We start from the raw sequence: 19,061 nt of genomic DNA on the forward strand, positions 1-19,061 counted from the left end.
CCCGCTGCCACCCTGGCAGGGCTGTGTGGAGCATGAAATGGGGCGCAGGAATTTCCTGGAAAATTCTGAAGTGCTGTGTGCATAGAACAGGAGTGTTATTCTTACAGGCAGTTCCATTTAGATCTTGCTATATTCGGGGTGGGCATGAGCCTGTCCAGATTCAGCTCAGAAACAGCGGAGCGTGAGTCAGGTTTCCGCCCTTCCGCCTGCTGCCTGCTGTGCACATGTCCCCTGCCTTACCCCCACTCCGATTTGGGATTTCTGACTCAGACCCCTTTAGAATCCATAAGCTTTAAGGGAGCAGCTGCTTGGTGTGGGGAGGAAGAGTGTAAGACTGGTGTTTTCTGGCTTATGTCACTTCAGGGGGTCCCTCAGACGTCGTGTGACACAGTTTATTCCTCTGGAGACCGGCACCTAGGAATCCTGCCTGATTCACCTCACAGAGGAGTGGGGGGGTGGGGATCAGTGAGATAATGAAGGCGGTGTATAAGCAGGAAGGACCAATAGTTCTTTTCTGGCAAATGAAGAGGCAGAAATACACTCCCATGGTGCCAACTTGGGAACAGCTAGGATACCGTCTGCCCAACGCACGTCCACTGAGACAGATTTCTGACGCGCGGCCCTTCTACTACATGGTGCTCCCAGACAGGGCTCCACAGTTACCAGAACATTCTCACAGACACTGACTCTCTGCCCCTCTGGCGATCCTGTGAGGTTCCACCCCATCTTGTCAATCAGATTCAGGGAAGGGGTGTGCCCGGGGAGTGATGGCCTGACGTCCTGTGAAGCAGAGCCTCTGACAGGGCATGCTGCTTGTGACCCTGCGTGCCCACCTGGGACCTCTGCCAGCTGCTGCCAAGCCTGCAGGGGGAATGCATCTGGCACATCTGGACACCTGCCAGCATCGGTGCGGGGCCACGCCCCCGCATGGCCCGGCTGCCACGGGAGCAGGACTCTAGGAGCGCAGTGCTATTGGTTTCGCTGCATTGACCCAATTTTCACGCAGGGCTCTGCAGACCGATTGGGACCTTTGGGCCTGGAGGAAATGCCCCCAGCACCCCCGCTCAGGGAGGGGGTGGTTCATTACTTGTAGATCACTCCCTGCTGAAAAGGGCTTGAGACAACCTCTTTTAAGTTGAAGACTTTGACTTCCTTCTTGCAGCCATGGCAGACAGAGGTAGAGAGACCCAGAGATACAGAGAGTGTTGAGAGCCCAGGAAAGGTGGGGTGACCACCTAGAGAGCTGGGAAGTGTATGGGAAGGTTATTCCAACCCCAACCCACCTCCACCACGTGAGACGAAAAGCCGGTCTGCGACATCTCCAGCCCGAAGGATGTTTCGTTCTTGTTGGTGCCTAAAACAGAAGGACAGAGGGATCTCAGCTCCGCACCCGACCGCTTAGCGCCACGCACACCTGCATCTTCAGCCAACACCTGGGTCCTGGGGGCCCCTTCAGGGAGGGCAGAGAGGGCCTGAGGCTGAGTCCAGCCACACTGCCCTTCTGGGTGGCCCCACAGGCAGGCAGCCTGCAGGGAGAGGCACCGGGAACCTTCCTTTGGCCGCTGGCTTTACTATTACTAACCCCGTCACTGCTGAAAAGGGTTTGGGACAAGTTATAGGACAGAGCGTGCATGCTATTTGACTGTCAAAATAGGGGAAAGATCAAGGAAAGTGCATGGAAAGAAATAGTCTACATTTTTGGCAAGAAGTGGAAATTCCATTTCTTTCTGCACTTCTCTCACTCTTATTTTTCACCAGCTTTGGTTCCAGATGCTTTTGGATGATTCCCAAATGCCGGCTCGACCCCTGGGAGGGAGACCTGTCACCACCACAGCTTTGCACAAGAAACCCATGTGTGCTGAAAGCCCCTCCCCACAAAAGCACCCCTCCCCAACCCCCCGCCCCCGGACCCTGGGAGTCGATGTTCTCCACACCCAAGGCAACCGTTTCTAGAAGAAGTACTCTCATCTGGATATTTAAGTCCTGGGGTGAGTTTCAAAACTCAGGCTCACACTTTCTACCCCTTTATCCTTGTGAATGAGGGCTGCTTTCGTCTCTGGAGCTTATCTTTTCCAATATGCTCAGGCCCCGGGATGCTGCTTTCTCTCTGTTTACAAACCATCCCACGTGGCCCAGCCCAGTGTTGGGAGGGCCCGCTCTAGCAAGACACTGCACAAAGGAGAGCCATGCAGACAAAACTGGAGTGTACATAGTAAGGAGAGAGGCAATCAGGAGGAACCCTACTTGACGTGCTTTTGGCGGGAGGCAGCAGGACTCAGGGATTAAGCATTTTGGGCTATGGAGGCAGGCCCAGCTTTGTCCAAACTAAGCTTGCCCGATAAAATACAGGATGCCCAGTTCAATTTGAATGTCAGACAACCAGCAGATAATGTCTTAAGGTCAGTCTGCCACAGACACGGTATTTTGTACTTGTTAATTCTGGTGACACTAGGTCAGACCCTGTCTCCTTCCCAAGCTGGGGAAGGTTTGGCAAGTCCCTTGGCTCCTACAGGCTTCAGGATCGCCAGTGGTCCCAGGAGGAGAATGCCAGCAAAGCCCCGGTCCCTCGTGGAGTAGCATGGGTTTATAGGATGGTTCTGCTAAAGCACTCCGTGTTGTGGGGCTGGCTATCATTCCACAGGGTTCACCTGATGTGAGCCCAGGAAGGCAGACCCCTCTCGGTAGGCATCGCTCACCTTCCAAGCTGAAGATCCTGTCCCCCAGGGCATCAACAATGTCCTTCAGGGCCGCCTCATCGGTCACGTTGAAGAAGTGCTTGTCATCGGGGTCACTGGCGATATATTTGATCTCATTTAGAAAAGCTTCTGGATTGATCCCCCTGCGGTTGTAGTAGCCTAGGACCTGCCAGGGAACAGGGGCAGAGTGACCAACCAGGACGTAGCCCAGACCTCCTCACACGCCTGCGGCTGCTGTCCCTCAAGTGGCCAGGGCCTCCGTTTCAGCCACCAGGAGCAGAACTTGGGGTTCCACTTGCAGCTTGAGACAGGCTGTATTATAGGGGCTACAGAAGGCCCCTGGTCTAAGATAGGGGTCAGGAGCCGGGTGGCTTGGGGGGTGTTTCCTAGAGTTCTGAAGTTTCAGAACCTCCTTGGCAATGGAAGAAAAAAAAATCCCCCAAACTCCATAACTGTTTTGGATGGCTCTGGACAGCGCTGAAGGAAAACTCCCCAGATCCTCTTTAGGAGAAGATGAAACAAGGAGAGGCACATTGGAGGGTCTGGACAGCTTGTTCATGACCTAGAATATGTCCCTGGGACTCCCCAGGGGTTTGATGGCTAAGCCTCTAGGAGCACGCAGGGTAGGACACGAGGGGCAGGACTCACGGCCACAGCGTATCTGGTCACGTTGTCTCGCTCGCTTTGCTGGATCACCTTCTCCAGGTCTGGGCTGTCGTGGGACTCCCCATCTGTGATGACGATCATGACCTTCTTGGCCCCTTTCCTTCCACCTTTCTGGAAAGCCTCTGAGCTGAAGCCAGAGTGCAGGGGGAAGGTCAGAAGAGGGATGTAGGGATGCGGCAGCCCCCAGAGCTCCTCCAGGGGGCAGCCACAGAAGTAGGGGTGAGCCCACTCCCAGGGGGAGCAACCCAAAAGGGCTGGGATCTAGAACCAAAGAAGAAGCTGGGTTGGGATGCCCACACTCCTCATTCACCAGATGGGTCATGTATCTGCTTGTCCTTTTTTTTTTTTTGAAAGATTTATTTATTTATTTATTAGAGAGAATGCACGAGTGGGAAGGGTACAGGGAGAGGGAGAAAGGATCTCAAGCAGACTCCCTCCTGAGTGCAGAGCCCAATGTGCAGTTTGATCTCAAGAACCTGAGATTCACGACCTGAGCCCAGACTGAGTCGGATGCTTAACCGACTGCACCAGGAGTGGGAGCAAAGGGGCAGAGGCAGAGGGAGAAGCAGGCTCCTCACTGAGCAGGAAGCCTGATCCAGGGCTCAATCCCAGGATCCTGGGATCATGACCTGAGCTGGAGGCAGATGTTTAACAGACTGAGCCAGCCAGGTGCCCCAGATGGGGACCTCTAGACACCTTAAAGGTGTCTAAGTTAGTTGTTCAAAATCCCAGCTGTACATTAGAATCACCTGAGGAGTTTAAAAAAATGCCAATGTCCAGGCCCCAACTGGGCATGTAATCAGAAGCTCTGGGGCATGGCCTAGGCATCAGTATTTTTCCAAAGATCTAATGATCTAATTTTGAGAAGCTCTTCCTTACACACTGAAAGGGCGATGGGCCAGAGTAACTCAACACCCAAACAACATTAATCCGTAAAATACACGGAATGCAGCCTGAACAAAGTTTTTTTCCCACGAGGACTATTTCGATTCTATTTTGGGAGCTATTAAATATCAAATTCCATGACAAATACTCCTCTTTCTTGCTTTTTACTTTGTTTTCAGTGCCTGGAGCAGGTGCTTGGCCTGCCTGTTGGTCCCTGCATCCAGGGACTGGGGGCCTGGCCCGCTGGCCCACAACACTGTGGACAGGCTCTTGCCGCTGGCTGCCCATCTCAGAAGCAGGAAACCCGGCTCTGGAACCATCCCGGACTCTCAGTGCCTCTATGGCCAATCCTCCTTTATACCGTGACGTTCTGAGTAGGAATGATATGGCCTGGACCCAAATTCTGGCCCAGCAGGTAGAACTTTCCAGTAAGGATCTGAAGATAAATGTTTCCCACATAGACTCTGGTCTAACCCATATGGTCTGACCCATAGATTTAAGCTCCATGATGCTAGGTTGAAGCCCATCACCAGACACACTGATGAACCCATGGGCATGATTTAGAGGTTGAATATCCAGGCATTCATGGAGCCTGGAAGAAGCTAGTTCAGAGCATCTTCAAGTTCCTAGTTAAGAGAGACAGACCCACCATTCTCTCAACTTTATGATATTGTGGTTAGCCTAAAAAAAAAAAAAGGTCAAATTTTAATATGTGCTGTGAACTAAAGGAAGCTAGAGTCACACTTGATGTGACTACAGCAAATTTTGAGCATCAGCCTGACCCAGTGGAGTGAGAACTCTGCCAGTTGCTCAAAGGAGATTCTAGATGTTTCCATCACCTCATGAAAGGGTCAGGCCCAGCCACAAAACTCATGAAAAAAAGTATGGCAGGGGAGAAACAGGTTTTATTATATCTGGAGCCAAGAATTTTCAGGTTCATATTTCCATGTAGTGGAATCATGTGACTATCTGTATGAATCTGCAACGGGGTGAATATTGACATGAATCATCAAATTTAAAATTGTAATTTTCTATTGTGTAAAAAGCCTTGGATTTGTTCCTTTGTAAATCAGATCACAAGTTCCTTGAGAGCAGTGAGAGCTGGATACTCACAACTCACATTCTGGAAGCCAGAGTGATCTATGGACAAGGAGGCCATACCATGTCTCCTTTCTGCTCAAAATCTGCACTGGCTCCCATTTCTCGTGGTCCTAACAATGGCCCACCGACTCATCATAATCTGGCCTGGTCATCCCTCTGTCACTCTGAGCCCTTCCTCCTGCTTGCTCCCCTTAATAGAAAATGTTGAGTGAACTACGGAGGAATCACATCATTGTGTCCATGGCCTCCAAGCCATCCATGACTACCGAATTCACCTTTATGGGCATATCTGATGGCAACACTCTCGAGCCCAAGAGCCCTCAGTGGCCACTCATGGTTGTTTTAGCAATGACATTATCATCTTCACAATCTGGCCCCAATACCCCCAAACCGGAACCCCATTCCATTGTCAAAAGACTCCAGATAGAAACATTCCTTGACATTTCCCCTCTTCTGTCTGTGGCTGGTGGAATGTCTTCTTTCCACCTCTCCCTGACTGAATTATGGCATCTTCCTAGAACAAGAGAAGTGCCAGCCCCTCTTTATTTGACAGACAGAGATCACAAGTAGGCAGAGAGGCAGACAGAGAGAGGGGCAGGAAGCAGGCTCCCCGCTGAGCAGAGAGCCAGATTCGGGACTCGATCCCAGGACCCTGAGATCATGACCTGAGCCAAAGGCAGAGGCTTAACCCACTAAGCCACCCAGGCACCCAGATGCCAGCCCCTCTTCTCAATCTCCCCGTGGATCCCGGCCTTTCATCCTCTCTGAGTTAAGCTGGTGCTTGTCAGAGCTCCTGACTGGGCCAGGAGGGGCCACGGGTTACCATCTTTGTAATCCCTCAAGTCCATGGCCCCGATCTTTATAATTTGGCAGGTGCACACACACACACAATGTATTGTGAATAACTGAGTGAGGAGAGCAAACCTTTTACTTTAAGACGCACCCCCCGTAATTTGGGACTTGGCAGGCTGAGATCAGATTTCACACTTCACTTGAGGCCCGGATTACCTGAGGCCCAGCCGTGCTCATGAGTCATGACTTGTTCAAACTCCTTGGTGGGTCCCACACTCGTAAATGATCTGGGGTTGGTGGGCTGCAACCCTGTATGAGTCAGTTAGTTCCCACCGAGGAAATGCTCGCCCGTGGGCACTGGCTTCCTCTGTTGTCCCAGCCATTTCACGAGGGCGTGTGGGGTCCTCAGGGGCTCATCCCAGTGATGGCAAAATAGCAAAATAGCTCCGTTCCTTACTCATCCGTGAGGATGAGTAAGACTCATCTTCTCACAGAGGGAGGTTCATTTAGGAAAAATGCTAGGGCAAGTTTTATCAGCAAACAGAAGTACGTTAGTGGAGCCGTAACTTGGTTATGAAGAGTTAGTTATAAGGTTGGGAAAAGCTTCCTCGTTTGACCACATGAAATCTGTGTTCCTGCTAAATTCTGTGAAAAACATCCCCTCATCCTATGTGAGGTGGGATTATACGAAAATGGGCCTGTGGTCCCAAGGGACAGAGCAGAACTTTTACTTGTAGATGTAGAATTTATACATTAAAAGCCATTAACCTTAGACGGAGTCACCTTTGGGGTTTAGGCCTCAGCTCAAAACATCTTGGGGAATTGCTTCTGAAAGCACTCCCTGATTTCAGTGAGAGGGGTGAGCCAGAGTTCTGAGCAATGGCGAAGTCACCGGAGCGAGCATGGAGCCATCTGTGAGGGCGCTGTCAAGACGGAATGTTCATTGTCATGGTGAGTGGGTTCTGGTATGATTTTTAAGGAGCAAGCTCCGTTAGTCTACAATGTCGGGAGTTAGGAGATTCAGCAATGTTCCTCATACTCCATTGATGACACAGACTCCACAAAAGATTCTGCCCTCATGGAACCTACCCACTTTTTATGGGGTCTCTGTGGTGCAGCGCATTTTCCAAAGTTGGTTGCAGCAGTACCTCCCTTTCTAAATGCTCTTCTGTGATGTGACCTTGCTTTTCCTCCTTCAAGAGGCAGAATCAAATTCTCTTCCCCCACCAACCTGCGTTGGTCGTAATGACTTGCTGGATCAATAGAATATGGCAAAATTATATCTAGGACTTTGGGGGCTAGGTCGAGGCAGTCTCAGAGTTCCTGGAGGGGCCTCCTGGAAAACTCTCTGGATGCTCCCTCTCCAAGCCCGGCTGCTACACCACAAGTAAACCGAGCCAGATGGCCATGTGTGGGTGCTCAGGTCTCCAGCACACACTGAGCTCCCAGCCAACAGCCCGAGACAACTGCCAGCCTCGTGAGGGTGCCATTTTGACGTCCAGTCCAGTCAACGCCACCAATGACAAGAGCCCCAGCTGACATACCAGACTACACCCTTAGGAGAGAACCCAGAGAGAACGGACCAGCTGAGCCCAGTTGACCCTGAACTTGGGAGGGATTAATGTCTCAAGGTATGGAATTACATGGAGGTTTGTTATACAGCAATGTAGAACTAGAACAGTTATCTGAGATTTAAGTACATTATCGTTTTTTCTATTTTATTAGGACTTTTAAAAAATTATTGTTTTTTTACCGAGCAAATTCGATGCCAAATGCCGTCCGGGTCTCCGTTCCTCCTCTCTGTTCAATGTGGCTGGCAGCTTCCACCACATCTCGTACAGACCTGTAGTCATTGAGGTGAAATTCATGCACCACATCTTCTCCGTATTGGACAACTCCAACCTGTGAGAGAGGGAGAGGGCTACAGAACACTCTGACCCCCGAAAGCTGGGCTGTTGGCGGTGAGGGTCTCCGGATTCATCCCTCTGTCTGTGACTCCTGGGGAGTGTGAAGGGGTGGGAAACCTTCCCGAGGGAGAGTCATTGGGAAGGGAAGTTGTCCTGCAGAGTCCTGTAGAGCTCTGGGAAGGGAGGAGTGGCTGGGTGAGGAGAATGGAAGATGCCTCTCCGGGGGGGAGACGGTGAAGTGGGATCGAGCCCCATTTCAGGCTCCATGCTGAGCGCATGGAACCATACTTGGGATTCTCTTTCTCTCCTTCTCCTCCTGCCCCTCCTAGCTTGTGCACGCTCTCTCTTTCTTAAAAATAAAAGACAAAGAAAAATAAAGAAAGACCCAACAGGTTATGTTTCTCGCTTGAGCATAGGATTGAAGCCGAAAATATTAGGAGCAGCATGACTGGAGGCCTATGACATTTTTTCACCAAATACTGGAAACAAGGTTCCTAAAAACTTGGAAGAGAACCTTTTATTCCTAAGGTTGATAAGGTATAAACAATATTAATAGCCTCAAAACAAACAAACAAACAAACAAACAAACAAAAACCCCTTAAAGGCCTATAGTAAGATTAGAATGATGAAACCTTCCTGTCAGATGGGCTCCAACTTTATCTGATGCCTTTTTAAGGACAGATTTTCATGCACGATACCCTAAAAATGATCTTCCCGTTATGTGCAAGTCATTACTTCTTGAGAAAACCACTCCCTTTTTAGCAGCTCTGAATGTTACAAAATAATTTCCTAGAGTGACTCGAAATCTGCTGCCTTGTACCCTCTATATGTTAGTCCTCACTTGGCCGGCCAAAACAGCACAGAATGAATCTACCCCGTCTTTCGCCAGGCGATGTTTTGGACATGGGCTGACGGCTATGCCCGCCCTCTTCCGCTTAGTCTTCTCTCAGGATCCGAGTGTCTAATTCTCCCCTGTGTCTCACTCAGCAGGGATCCACTCAACCTTTCCTGCCTTCCTCCTAACTCTCTCTCTAGGAAAGGTCTCTCTTAATAGGGAGAATCAATGCCAAAAGATAGGTTTGATCTGTGAAGCGGAGCCTCCCCTGAAAGTCCCAGAGACGGGCGTCCTGAGCTGCAGGGCCTGGGCACTTAAAGCTAGTTAGCAGGTGCAAAGATGCTCCTCCGCGCCCCAGGCCAGCCTCTGGGGAGCCCTGGTCAGAGGAGGAGGGAAACACTCACCTGGATCTGCCCAGGGCCAATGTAGAATTTCTTCAGGATGTTGATAAGGAAATGCTGAACCTCCACCCAGGGGTAGATGCTGTTGGAACCATCGAGGACAATGACGATGTCCATGTAGGTCTGGCACCCTGGAAAGTAGGGACACAGTCATGGCTGCCCACTAACTCTGTGCTTTCAGGCTCTGATTCCCCAGGTGCATGTCCAGGGGACAACAGAAGGATCCTGTCACATGTACAGATATCCTGGGCTGGCGAGCTGTAATTGTTTGGGCTAGTCGTTTATTTGATTATCATGAATGCTGAGCCCAGGAATTTCTGGCTCTTCTCATCCTCTCTGTGCTGGGCTGTTTGAACCAAGCTTCAATCCAGCCTACCATCAGTTGGCCAATTCTTCTGAGGCTGCCCAGAAGGCTGCCCTTCTTCTGTCCTGCCCAGACCAGGAGCTCACAGTCATTGGTTTTACTGTAATGGGCAGGCTGCGTTTACTGCTTTTAGCCCAAATGAGTGTTTCATGTTTTAGGAGAACGGTAAAGGGTGATGGCTTAGGATGAGGGATCTGGCATCAGAATGTTTGATTCCTGGTTTTGCCAGGCACTAGGTGTGTGACCGTGGGCAAATCACCTAATGTCTCAGAGCCTGTTATCTGTCATGTAAAAACAGGTATGGTGATAGGAGAGGGTTGCCACGAGGAATCAAGGAGCTGAGGCTTTTAAAGGCTGAGCACAAAGTCAGTGCTCAAGAAATCTTAGCAGATCCTCTTATATTTAAAAATGTTTTATTGGGGTGCCTGGGTGGCTTAGTGGGTTATAGCCACCTTTAACTCAGGTTATGAGTTTGGCTTTGGCTCAGGTCATGATCCCAGTGTTCTGTGATTGAGCCCTGCATCGGGCTCTCTGCTCAGCAGGGAGCCTGCTTCCTCCTCTCTCTCTCTGCCTGCCTCTCTGCCTACTTGTGATCTCTGTCTGTCAAATAAATAAAATCTTAAAAAAAAGTTTTACTTATTTATTTTTAAAAATATTTAATTTATTTATTTGTCAGAGAGAGAGAGAGAGAGAGTGAGCACAGGCAGACAGAGTGGCAGGCAGAGGCAGAGGGAGAAGCAGGCTCCCTGCTGAGCCCGATGTGGGACTTGATCCCAAGACACTGGGATCACGACCTGAGCTGAAGGCAGCCGCTTAACCAACTGAGTCACCCAGGCGTCCCTATTTATTTATTTAGTAAGATTTTATTTATTTATTTGGTAAGATTTTATTTATTTATTTGACAGAGAAACACAGCGAGAGAGGGAACACAGCAGAGGGAGTGGGAGAGGGAGAAGCAGGCTTCCCATCAAGCAGGGAGCCCAATTCGGGCCTCGATCCCAGGACCCTGGGATCACGACCTGAGCCAAAGGCAGGGGACTAACGACTGAGCCACCTAGGCGCCCCTCATTTACTTTTTAAGCAAAGTACTTTGTTAATGTGACAACGACATCATCAGGTCAAGCGTTTGTACTTTTATCTCTGCTCTGAACATAAATGTTTCTCTATATTTTTTTAATATGAATACCGAGTTAAATAAAAATAAAATAAAAATAAATAAAATAAAAATCAACAAAGAAACACTGGTACTGTAACAAACGCAAAAAGCTTCCTTTAAAATCTAAGTAACTTATTTCTACTGGTGAGGGGTTGCAGTTACTTTGAAATTGATAGCCCAATATGATACAATAGATCCATACTATATTAGATGATATCCTATCGAAATATTGGGTATCTGTTGACTTCTACTGGAGAATTTTCACGCTATTGTAAAGTCTACTTTTTGGCAACATGGCAGGAGGCTTCTGAGCGCTAACCATTCCAGCAACTCCTGCACCCTGAAGGGCTGGAGTCGGTGCTCACCAGAGACGAAGGTGGCGGCTTTGAATGCGGACATTCTCACTCCACCTGCCACTGTGGGCAGCGCGTGATGGCCCATTTCTTCTGGGCTTCCAGAGCCGGACAGCTTTGTCCTTTTCCAATCTGGTTTAGCTTAATGCCTGTGGCCATCTGTGTGGTGTGGGCGGCCATGGACTTGATAGAGACAGAAACTCCTTATTTAGGGGGAATTCCTAATCTAGGGGTAGGAACCAGATTTCTTTGATTTTTAAGCCATCTTTATTATTAGAATGCATTTCTTATTGCTGATTCTTGCGATTTCACCTTTTTTTTTTTTTTTTTTTTTTTTTTTGAAGCATCTTGGGAAGAACTTTGAGTTAGATCTGGGGTTCCTAAACAGGATAGAACACACACTCTGGTGAACACACACGCACACATTCTCACTCACTCAAGCATATGCACACCCTGGGGCTTGTTCTAGACCTAGAGTTAGAGCCTCCGGTGGGCGGTGCCCTGGGATCTGAGTCGGATAAACTCCCAGCACACTGATGGGCTGATAGATGGTCATTTGTTGGCCTGGGTGAGGTTCCCCATTCACACTTCATGTGACCGGACTTGCCAGCCACAGCTCTGCCTTTCCTTTGGCCACTTTGTGAGCACAGAATCAACACCTCCTCCTTACCCTTTAAAGGATCACTCTGCAGCCCCTCCTGCGCTGATGCTTCCTCCCCACCCACCCCAGCCCCCAAGCACAGTCCTTCCATCTCTGATTGGGCCACGTTGTTTGGAGGGGGGCTGCTGCTCGCCAGAGGTGCTAATCCCATCACCCTCAATAAACTGGGTTAGCAGCTGCTTGGGGGGTGGTATTCGGCCCAGAGGAAATAGTGAGGCTTAGAGCCAAGTAGTCTGGGCTTGCGGGAGACAAGGTCTGAACATTATTCCTCCAGATTTTCTTGGCGGGTAGGGAGTGAGTGGGAGGTTTTGTGTTCCATGAGGCTCTGGGCAAGCTGGGTAGAGCTTTCTGATATCCAGGAACACCAATTAGAGGGGACTGTTACCAGGGATATTTCAGAGCCTCCCTGAATGACTGTCGGCCACGCAGCATGGATCTGTAGATTTGAAGCTACTTACTTTGGAGAGCTGGGGCCACCGTCTTGGAGAACCTGAAGTTGGAGTTGACTCTGGAACACATTCCTGTGGTGTAGTAGGAACTCCCACACTCGTGAGACCAGAGGGGGCTGCAGGCCTGCGAAGCACAGGGAAGATCCCCCCTAGTCAGGGGGTGGGGGGCAGGGGGCATCTCCAGAGGGTCCAGGCCTAACAGCCTTTGACTGAACTCAACCTCCATAACCCCGGACAGACATCCTTTATTTGAGGATTGGTACTCCAAGGATTTAGAGAGTTTTCTGGAGTCTAACTGAGATCTTTCTTGCTCTAATGTGTTCTAGTTCCCTTGGTTTCAGATGGAATGGAGAAAAACGAATGGTAGAATCCTTCTGTGTTGTATTTTTCAAGGGTCCCATTCTCTATCCCATCATCCCATCCCATCATCACCTCCTATCCCAAGGAGAGTTGTGACTCTCCTTCACTCTTCTTGTCCACCCCACCCACCACACAGCATCACCCATGGGAGTGGACCCTTCAAGGTCACTAGAAGAGCCTCTCTGTCTGAAGAGGTCCCCTGAAGGTCTTTACTGGGAAAACTTCCAGGACTGGGTCCCAGCAACATGCCCATCCATTTTACTGGGGAAAGAAAAAAGAATGGTTCTGCTCCTTCTCTGAAATTTGCTACCAAACACATTGATGTCAGCTTCTCATTTAAAGACTGAGTGACGAGTCCCCTCAGGGTCAGGGTCATTAAAAAAAAAAAAAAAAAAAAGCCCCACCCCATGCCTCCATTTTTGTCCTGCTGCCAGGAAACCCGGGATTAAATTTTGTGCTGTAATTTCCTTTGGTTTGGAAAAATAATCATTCCATTTCTAATTCCTTTCTTTAATCCGCTTTCTTTTTTCAGCCAGACTTTAAGGGTTTTGTTTTATCTCTGTCCTTTGTTGAAGCTCCAGTAAATTTTTTTTTCTGGAAGTAGAGGGGAGAATAAAGGAGGGTGGGTGATGGGTGTTAGCTGGAGGGATAGATGGATAGGTTATGATGGATGGATGGAGAGATGGCTAGATGGTGACGGATGGATAGACGGATAGATAGTGGACGGATGAGTGGGTGGACAGATGATGGATGGATGTGTGCCTGGGTAGAAGGGTGGAGGATGGATGCACGGCTAGATTGATAGACGGTAGCTGGATGGATAGGTGGGTAGATGATAGACGGACAAGTGGGTGAATGAATGACGGAAATTGGGTGGATGGATGGATGATGGATAATGGGTGGTGGATGGGTGTAGGAAGGGATGGACGGAAGGATGAGTGAATGGATGGATGAACAGATGAATGGAGAGATAAACAATTGGTTGGGGGATGGACTGATGAGTGAATGGAGGAATGGATGGGTTAATAAGTGAGTGAAAGTTGCCATTTATAAACCAGGGACTTAACCCACCCACAGAAGCCCCAGAAGGGTGTGTCACACCCTCCTTCTTGGGCCTTCAGCCACCTCGTGAAGTAGAGGAAATCAGTTTGGTAAGAACATGATAAGGAGCCTCAGAAGGAAAAGGGAGTAGCAACAAAGCCCCTGACAGGTCTGCGTGTGGACAAGACCCAGTGTCCTGTCTGTCCTTGGTTGAGATGGTGAAGGGATGTGGGATGACCACATCCGAGGTACCTCTGAACTTTCCCTGGCAGGCCCACTCTGCTCTCTGTCACCCCTGAGCAGGCCACTCATCTTGTTGTTCTGGTGTCTGGTGCTCCACACCCTGAATGTCCCATCTGTCTACAGAAACATATTGTTGGACAAGAACATAGAGCAACACAAGCCCTCCCATCTTAAAACGAGTGGGTCATTTTATTGGGCTTTCTGGGGTAATGTTTCTCTGAAATGCTCTTCTGCAGCTGTTTCTGGAACTATCTGTCCCAGCAGGATCCTGTTTTGAATCTCCACCATTGCCCAACCCCTGGTGGCAAGGAGCAGCAGTGCCTGCCACGAGGCCACCCACCCTTGCTGACTGTGTGCAAAGTTGGGGAGCACTCGCCTGGGCAGGGTGCAGAGACCTCTGACGACTGGCCTTCCTGCCCCAACATCAGGTTTACACTACTCATTGGCTTATCAGCTCTCCCCCGACCAGAACGGAAGCTCCAGGGAGCAGGTGCTCTGTTGACTGCTGAATCCTGTGGCCGGTACTGGGCTCAGCACATCACTGCCTCTTCAGCACAGGTAACCCCTCTTCTTTCTTCCTTGCTAAGACCCATTGTCTCTTCTCAAAAAAACAAATCAAAAACCTCCCCCAGGAAGCCTTTCCATCTAACCCTGCGCAGTCTGGGGGGGGCCGTTGTTCTGTATCTCTTCCCCCAGTTGTCATAAATCCGTGTTCTTTCATTTATGGCTTCCCTTCAGACACTTCCTAGGGTGTGTGGTGTGTCCTGGTTCTTTGATCAAACCTGGAGCAGAGATTCGGCCCCCCTGCCTCAAAAATTTGGCTCTCCAGAAGGAGGGATGAACCCCCTTCACACTGCTGGCCATCTTGCTTCCTGTTCCTTTTGGGCTGTCCATCCCGCATCCCAAGGTATGCACACAAAGAGCTCAGTATGGTCTCTTGCCAGGGCTGTGCCTCTCAAAAGCTGAGGGCATGCTGGCAGAATGGTACAGACAGGAATTAGAGGCAGAGCTGTTCCCTGAGTGTGTGGACAGAGTGCGAGTGTATAAGGAGACAGTAACTCACCCCCTGCCTCTCCTGGCCCCAAGCAGAGGGTCTGGGGGGTGGGTAAGAGGGGCAGGGATGTGGAGGGAGGGTGGGGTGGGTGGCTCTTACCAGGAAGCTGTTGTCCTTGGGGTTGGTGGCCAGGCTCAGGCCGAGGCGCATGTTGTCCTTCCGCTCAGACACGTTGGATAGAGTGACTCTTCCTGGGGTGGGAGGGAGAAACTTAGCCAGGAGCCCTGTACCCCCCTGCCCAGAGCCTGCTGCTGCTGTCAGCCCCCAGAGGTGCCTGTGCAGGGTCAGGGCCAGGAGGAGCCCTCCCTGATTCCCCCTGCCCCTCTGGAGCCCTTGTTCGCCTGCACGTCCAGGCAGCCCTTCATGCTATCCTAAGGTCTTGCCCAGACATGGTCCTGTTACTTCCTCACTATTCCCTGTGTGATGAAGAAACTGAGTCTCAGAGAGGCCAAGCAACCTGCTCAAGGTCACACAGTAAGCACTCGGCTGAGCATTGCCCAGTCCAGTGTTTCCCTCCAGACATCTGACCGGTCCCTAGTATTCCTCATGTGTCCCGTCCTGCCTCTTCCAGGGCACCTGACTTAGGCTGGCTTCCTCTGGGCAGTGTGCCCTCCACATTTTCCTTCAAGCCAGTCTGCCATCAAAACTTAGCAGTCCATGTCCTCCTCGTGTCCTCTCTGTTCATCTGATAAGTGGACATGTGATAGCCGATTCTCTCAAGGGGCAGCAAGAGCTCTCTACAGATGTGTGAGGTCTTGCGAGAATGTCGTTCTGTGGTGGGCTGCCAAGAGAGCTGATTAGGAGTCGGACTACCAGCAGCCAACCAAGTGTTGGGACAGGGCTGGGGCACATTAGAATTGCTCAAAAAATTCTGTGAAGGTCTGACAAAATCATTGCACCAGGCCGCTGAAGGGAAGGAGACAAGCTTGACGTCCCCAGCGCTGATGTGTCGATGGATGTGTGTTGGGGTGTACACACGTGTGTGGGCATGTGGCAGGGAGTAGAGTTTTGGGGGGAAGTGAGCTGGGCATTTCATTAAATGGAGAGCAGGGCAATCTTCCTGTACTGTGAAGGGCAAGCAGATGCCTTCCCTGTCGACTTCCAAGGACTTGGGTGACCTCCACTGAGAACAGTTCGCATTTAGCTTTGGCGGAGGCTGTCAGTTTGACGAGGGGGGCCTGGAGCTGGGCATTAGCAGAGGCTGGAGCTTCAACGCCTCACTGTGCTGTGGGCAGGGGGTGGGGCAGCTGCGTTGGCTGTTTTTTCTTTCTGGGTTCCCTCAGTTGGTAGTAAGGCTCCTTTTGAAATCCAGCCCCTCTTGGCTGGAGATTGTGAGTGACTGGGATTGTTTTGTTTTGTCTGTCCAGAGAAGCTGGAGAGAAAAGAATAGTAATAACCCTGTGTTTTCATAATGCCTATATCATTTACAAAGTACTGCCCACACGTGCCCTCCCAGGACCCCCTCTTGGTCTTGGGAGGCCCAGGAATCAACATCTCCATTTCACAGATGAGAAAATGGAGATGCAGAGAAGGTTAGTGACTTCTAGGAGGCCAGTTGCTGGTGGATGAGAGAGGGGGGACTTGAATCCAGGCTGTGCACCATTCCTTCCGAAGCTGTCCTGTCTGATGGCAGGGCAGTAGTGGCAGTGGGGTGGCAGAGAGAAATCTGGAGAGGAAGCTCTAAGCAAGCCCTGATTGGGCAACCTCCACCCTTCAGCATCTTGGGTAGTTCTGCCCTCTGTTTGTGTCAGGGGCACGCCCCCACCCCACCCCACCTCACCTCACCCCACCCCACTTCACTCCACCACAGCTCACTTCACCTCAGCTCACCTCACCCCATCTAACCTCACCTCACTTCACCTCAGCTCACCTCACCCCATCTAACCTTACCTCACTTCACCTCAGCTCACCTCACCCATCTAACCTCACCTCAGCTTACCTCACCTCACCTTACCTCACCATGCACGATCTAATTCCCCCTGGTCTCAGTGACCAAAGTCCTTAGTCAGACTGCTGACCCGGAAGTAGATGAGCATGGTAGGGGAGACTCAAGCTCACACCCTGCTGTGTACAGGCCTTGTGGACTTGGGGTAATCATTACCCTCTTTTTGGTTCAGTCTGCCCCTCTGTGAGCAGGAGAGACTAGTATCTTTCTTGGTTGGTATTTTTTTTTAAAGATTTTATTTATTTATTTGACAGACAGGGAGAGGCAGGCAGAGAGAGAGGAGGAAGCAGGATACCTGCTGAGCAGAGAGCCTGACGTGATCCCAGAACTCTGGGATCACGACCTGAGCCGAAGGCAGAGGCTTTAAACCACTGAGCCACCCAGGTGCCCCTTGGTTGGTCTGTTTGAGGACCGTGGGGCACAAGCTCTTCCTCACATGGAGTCTGCCTTCCAGAATCACATCCTCTGCCTGAGCCTCTGCCCTTCATTAAACCCCTGACTTTATCCAGGTGTCAGGAAGACAGCACCAGTGACAGGCTTTTTCACATTGAGTTGTGAATGTCTGCCACCCATTTAGCCTTCCCTGGAGAGAGAAGAAAGAACATTCCTGGCTTGGTAAGGCTAACAGCCTGGAAAAGTCATAGGAAAACCCAGGAGTCAGGTTTCCCAGCCTTGCGTTTTCCACTGTGGGGATAAACTGACAGATGGTCTTCCTGCCCTACACTTTCTCCTCAGTGGGAGGGAAAGAAACACTCTTCAAATGAAGGGCTTCCCAATCAGTTCTTTTCCTCTGCCCTGACTCACTTTGCTGCCCACTACCTCCCAGCATATGCCCCAGTTCAGGAATGTTTTCCAGGGCCTGAGGGCTTCAGGGCTCTCACTGCCAGCAGGCGTTCCTCCTTTGGAAGGAAATAGGATCTGCACTGGAAATCAGAGCAGTAGAGGAAATTAAATGATGAGTCCATGTGTCTATGTCCCCACCTGGATCAGGAGCTTCTCTCAGCATCCCTAGCCCTGAGCCCAGTGCTTATACCTCCTGCCCCCTTCCTTGCTCCCTCTGACCCAGCTGCATGGCCCTTCTTTCTGCCCTCCAACAGAGTAAGCTCATTCCCACCTCAGGGCCTTTGCATGTGCTCTCCCACTGCCTGGCATGCTCTGGCCCCAAGTGACTCCTTGCCATCAGATTTTTGCTTGAATGTTACCTGCTTAAAGAGGCCTCCCCTGACCACCTTGCTGAGGTAAAATCCGCTCCCCGCTTCCTCCCCCACCCAGTCTCTCTTCTCATAGCACTGGGGTTGGTCACACAACATTTACCCTCACCTATAGCATTATGCCTGTCTATCTCTACCTGCTTTCTAGTTTATCTGCTTGCTTACTGTCCTCTCCCAGCAGAGCCCTTGGCTTCTTGTGCCCTGCTGTATCTCCCAGAGCTAGGACAGTGCTTGGCACATACTAGGCTTTTAGTAAAGTTTGGGGACCTATTAGACCTGGAATGGATCCTAGGGTCTTCGAGTCCACCCTCCTTACTTCACACATGAGTGAACAGAGGCTCAGAGAGAGGATGTGAGCTCCTTATGGACACACAGCAAAGAAACTGTCCAGCTGGAAGAAGACACCCAGCTTGACTTGTTCCAGAAGCCTGTGCCTTCAGGGTGGTGATGACTGGGTTCTGTGAGCCACCAGTGAGGCTCCCGCCTCCCCCTAGACTGTTTCCTTACTGAAGTCTGGGCCCCGGCTGTGCTGGGGTTTGAACTTCCCACCCACAGTGCTGACGCAGATGTGGACAGCAGGAGTGTCCATGTGATGGGACAGCTGGCTGCCCTGGGGATCTGGGTTCTTGGGCTTTCTCTTTGATGCTGGCCTTTCCGTTCATCTGCTTATCTCTTGAAGCTCTGCTGCCTCCCCAACCAGGCCCCGCCAGCTTCATCTCTCCAGGGAGCCCCACCCCACGGCTGCTGGAGGGCAGAGGTGGCCTTTCTAGGAAGCAGGGAGGCCAAAGATCCTGGCTCTGGGGCAAGGCTGAGACAGCAAGCAGCATCCCAGCTCAAATGGAGATTTTGCTCCCTTCGGAAAGCCACGGTCGGGTGTTTAGCACAGGTGGAAGTGTGTTACACGATTAGCGTGTGTGTTTTCACAGATGCCCAGGTATGTG

The 19,061-nt window shown here is 50.7% G+C and overlaps 1 protein-coding gene across 1 annotated transcript in view; it reads right to left on the reverse strand.

Annotated features, from left to right (window-relative positions):
* The window catches only part of ITGA11 (integrin subunit alpha 11), a 114,429-nt gene that overhangs the window by 44,994 nt on the left and 50,374 nt on the right, over nt 1-19,061 (reverse strand). Inside the window, exons 4-10 of the mRNA XM_032343008.1 lie at nt 15,064-15,155; nt 12,276-12,390; nt 9,287-9,414; nt 7,894-8,042; nt 3,345-3,489; nt 2,697-2,862; nt 1,284-1,354 (exon numbers count right to left, since the gene is read on the reverse strand). Coding sequence (XP_032198899.1) covers nt 1,284-1,354; nt 2,697-2,862; nt 3,345-3,489; nt 7,894-8,042; nt 9,287-9,414; nt 12,276-12,390; nt 15,064-15,155 — 866 coding nt within the window. The remainder of the gene's footprint in view (nt 1-1,283; nt 1,355-2,696; nt 2,863-3,344; nt 3,490-7,893; nt 8,043-9,286; nt 9,415-12,275; nt 12,391-15,063; nt 15,156-19,061) is intronic.

Source organism: Mustela erminea, chromosome 5 (genome assembly GCF_009829155.1).
Source record: "Mustela erminea isolate mMusErm1 chromosome 5, mMusErm1.Pri, whole genome shotgun sequence".
In the NCBI taxonomy this organism is placed as follows: Eukaryota; Metazoa; Chordata; class Mammalia; order Carnivora; family Mustelidae; genus Mustela; species Mustela erminea.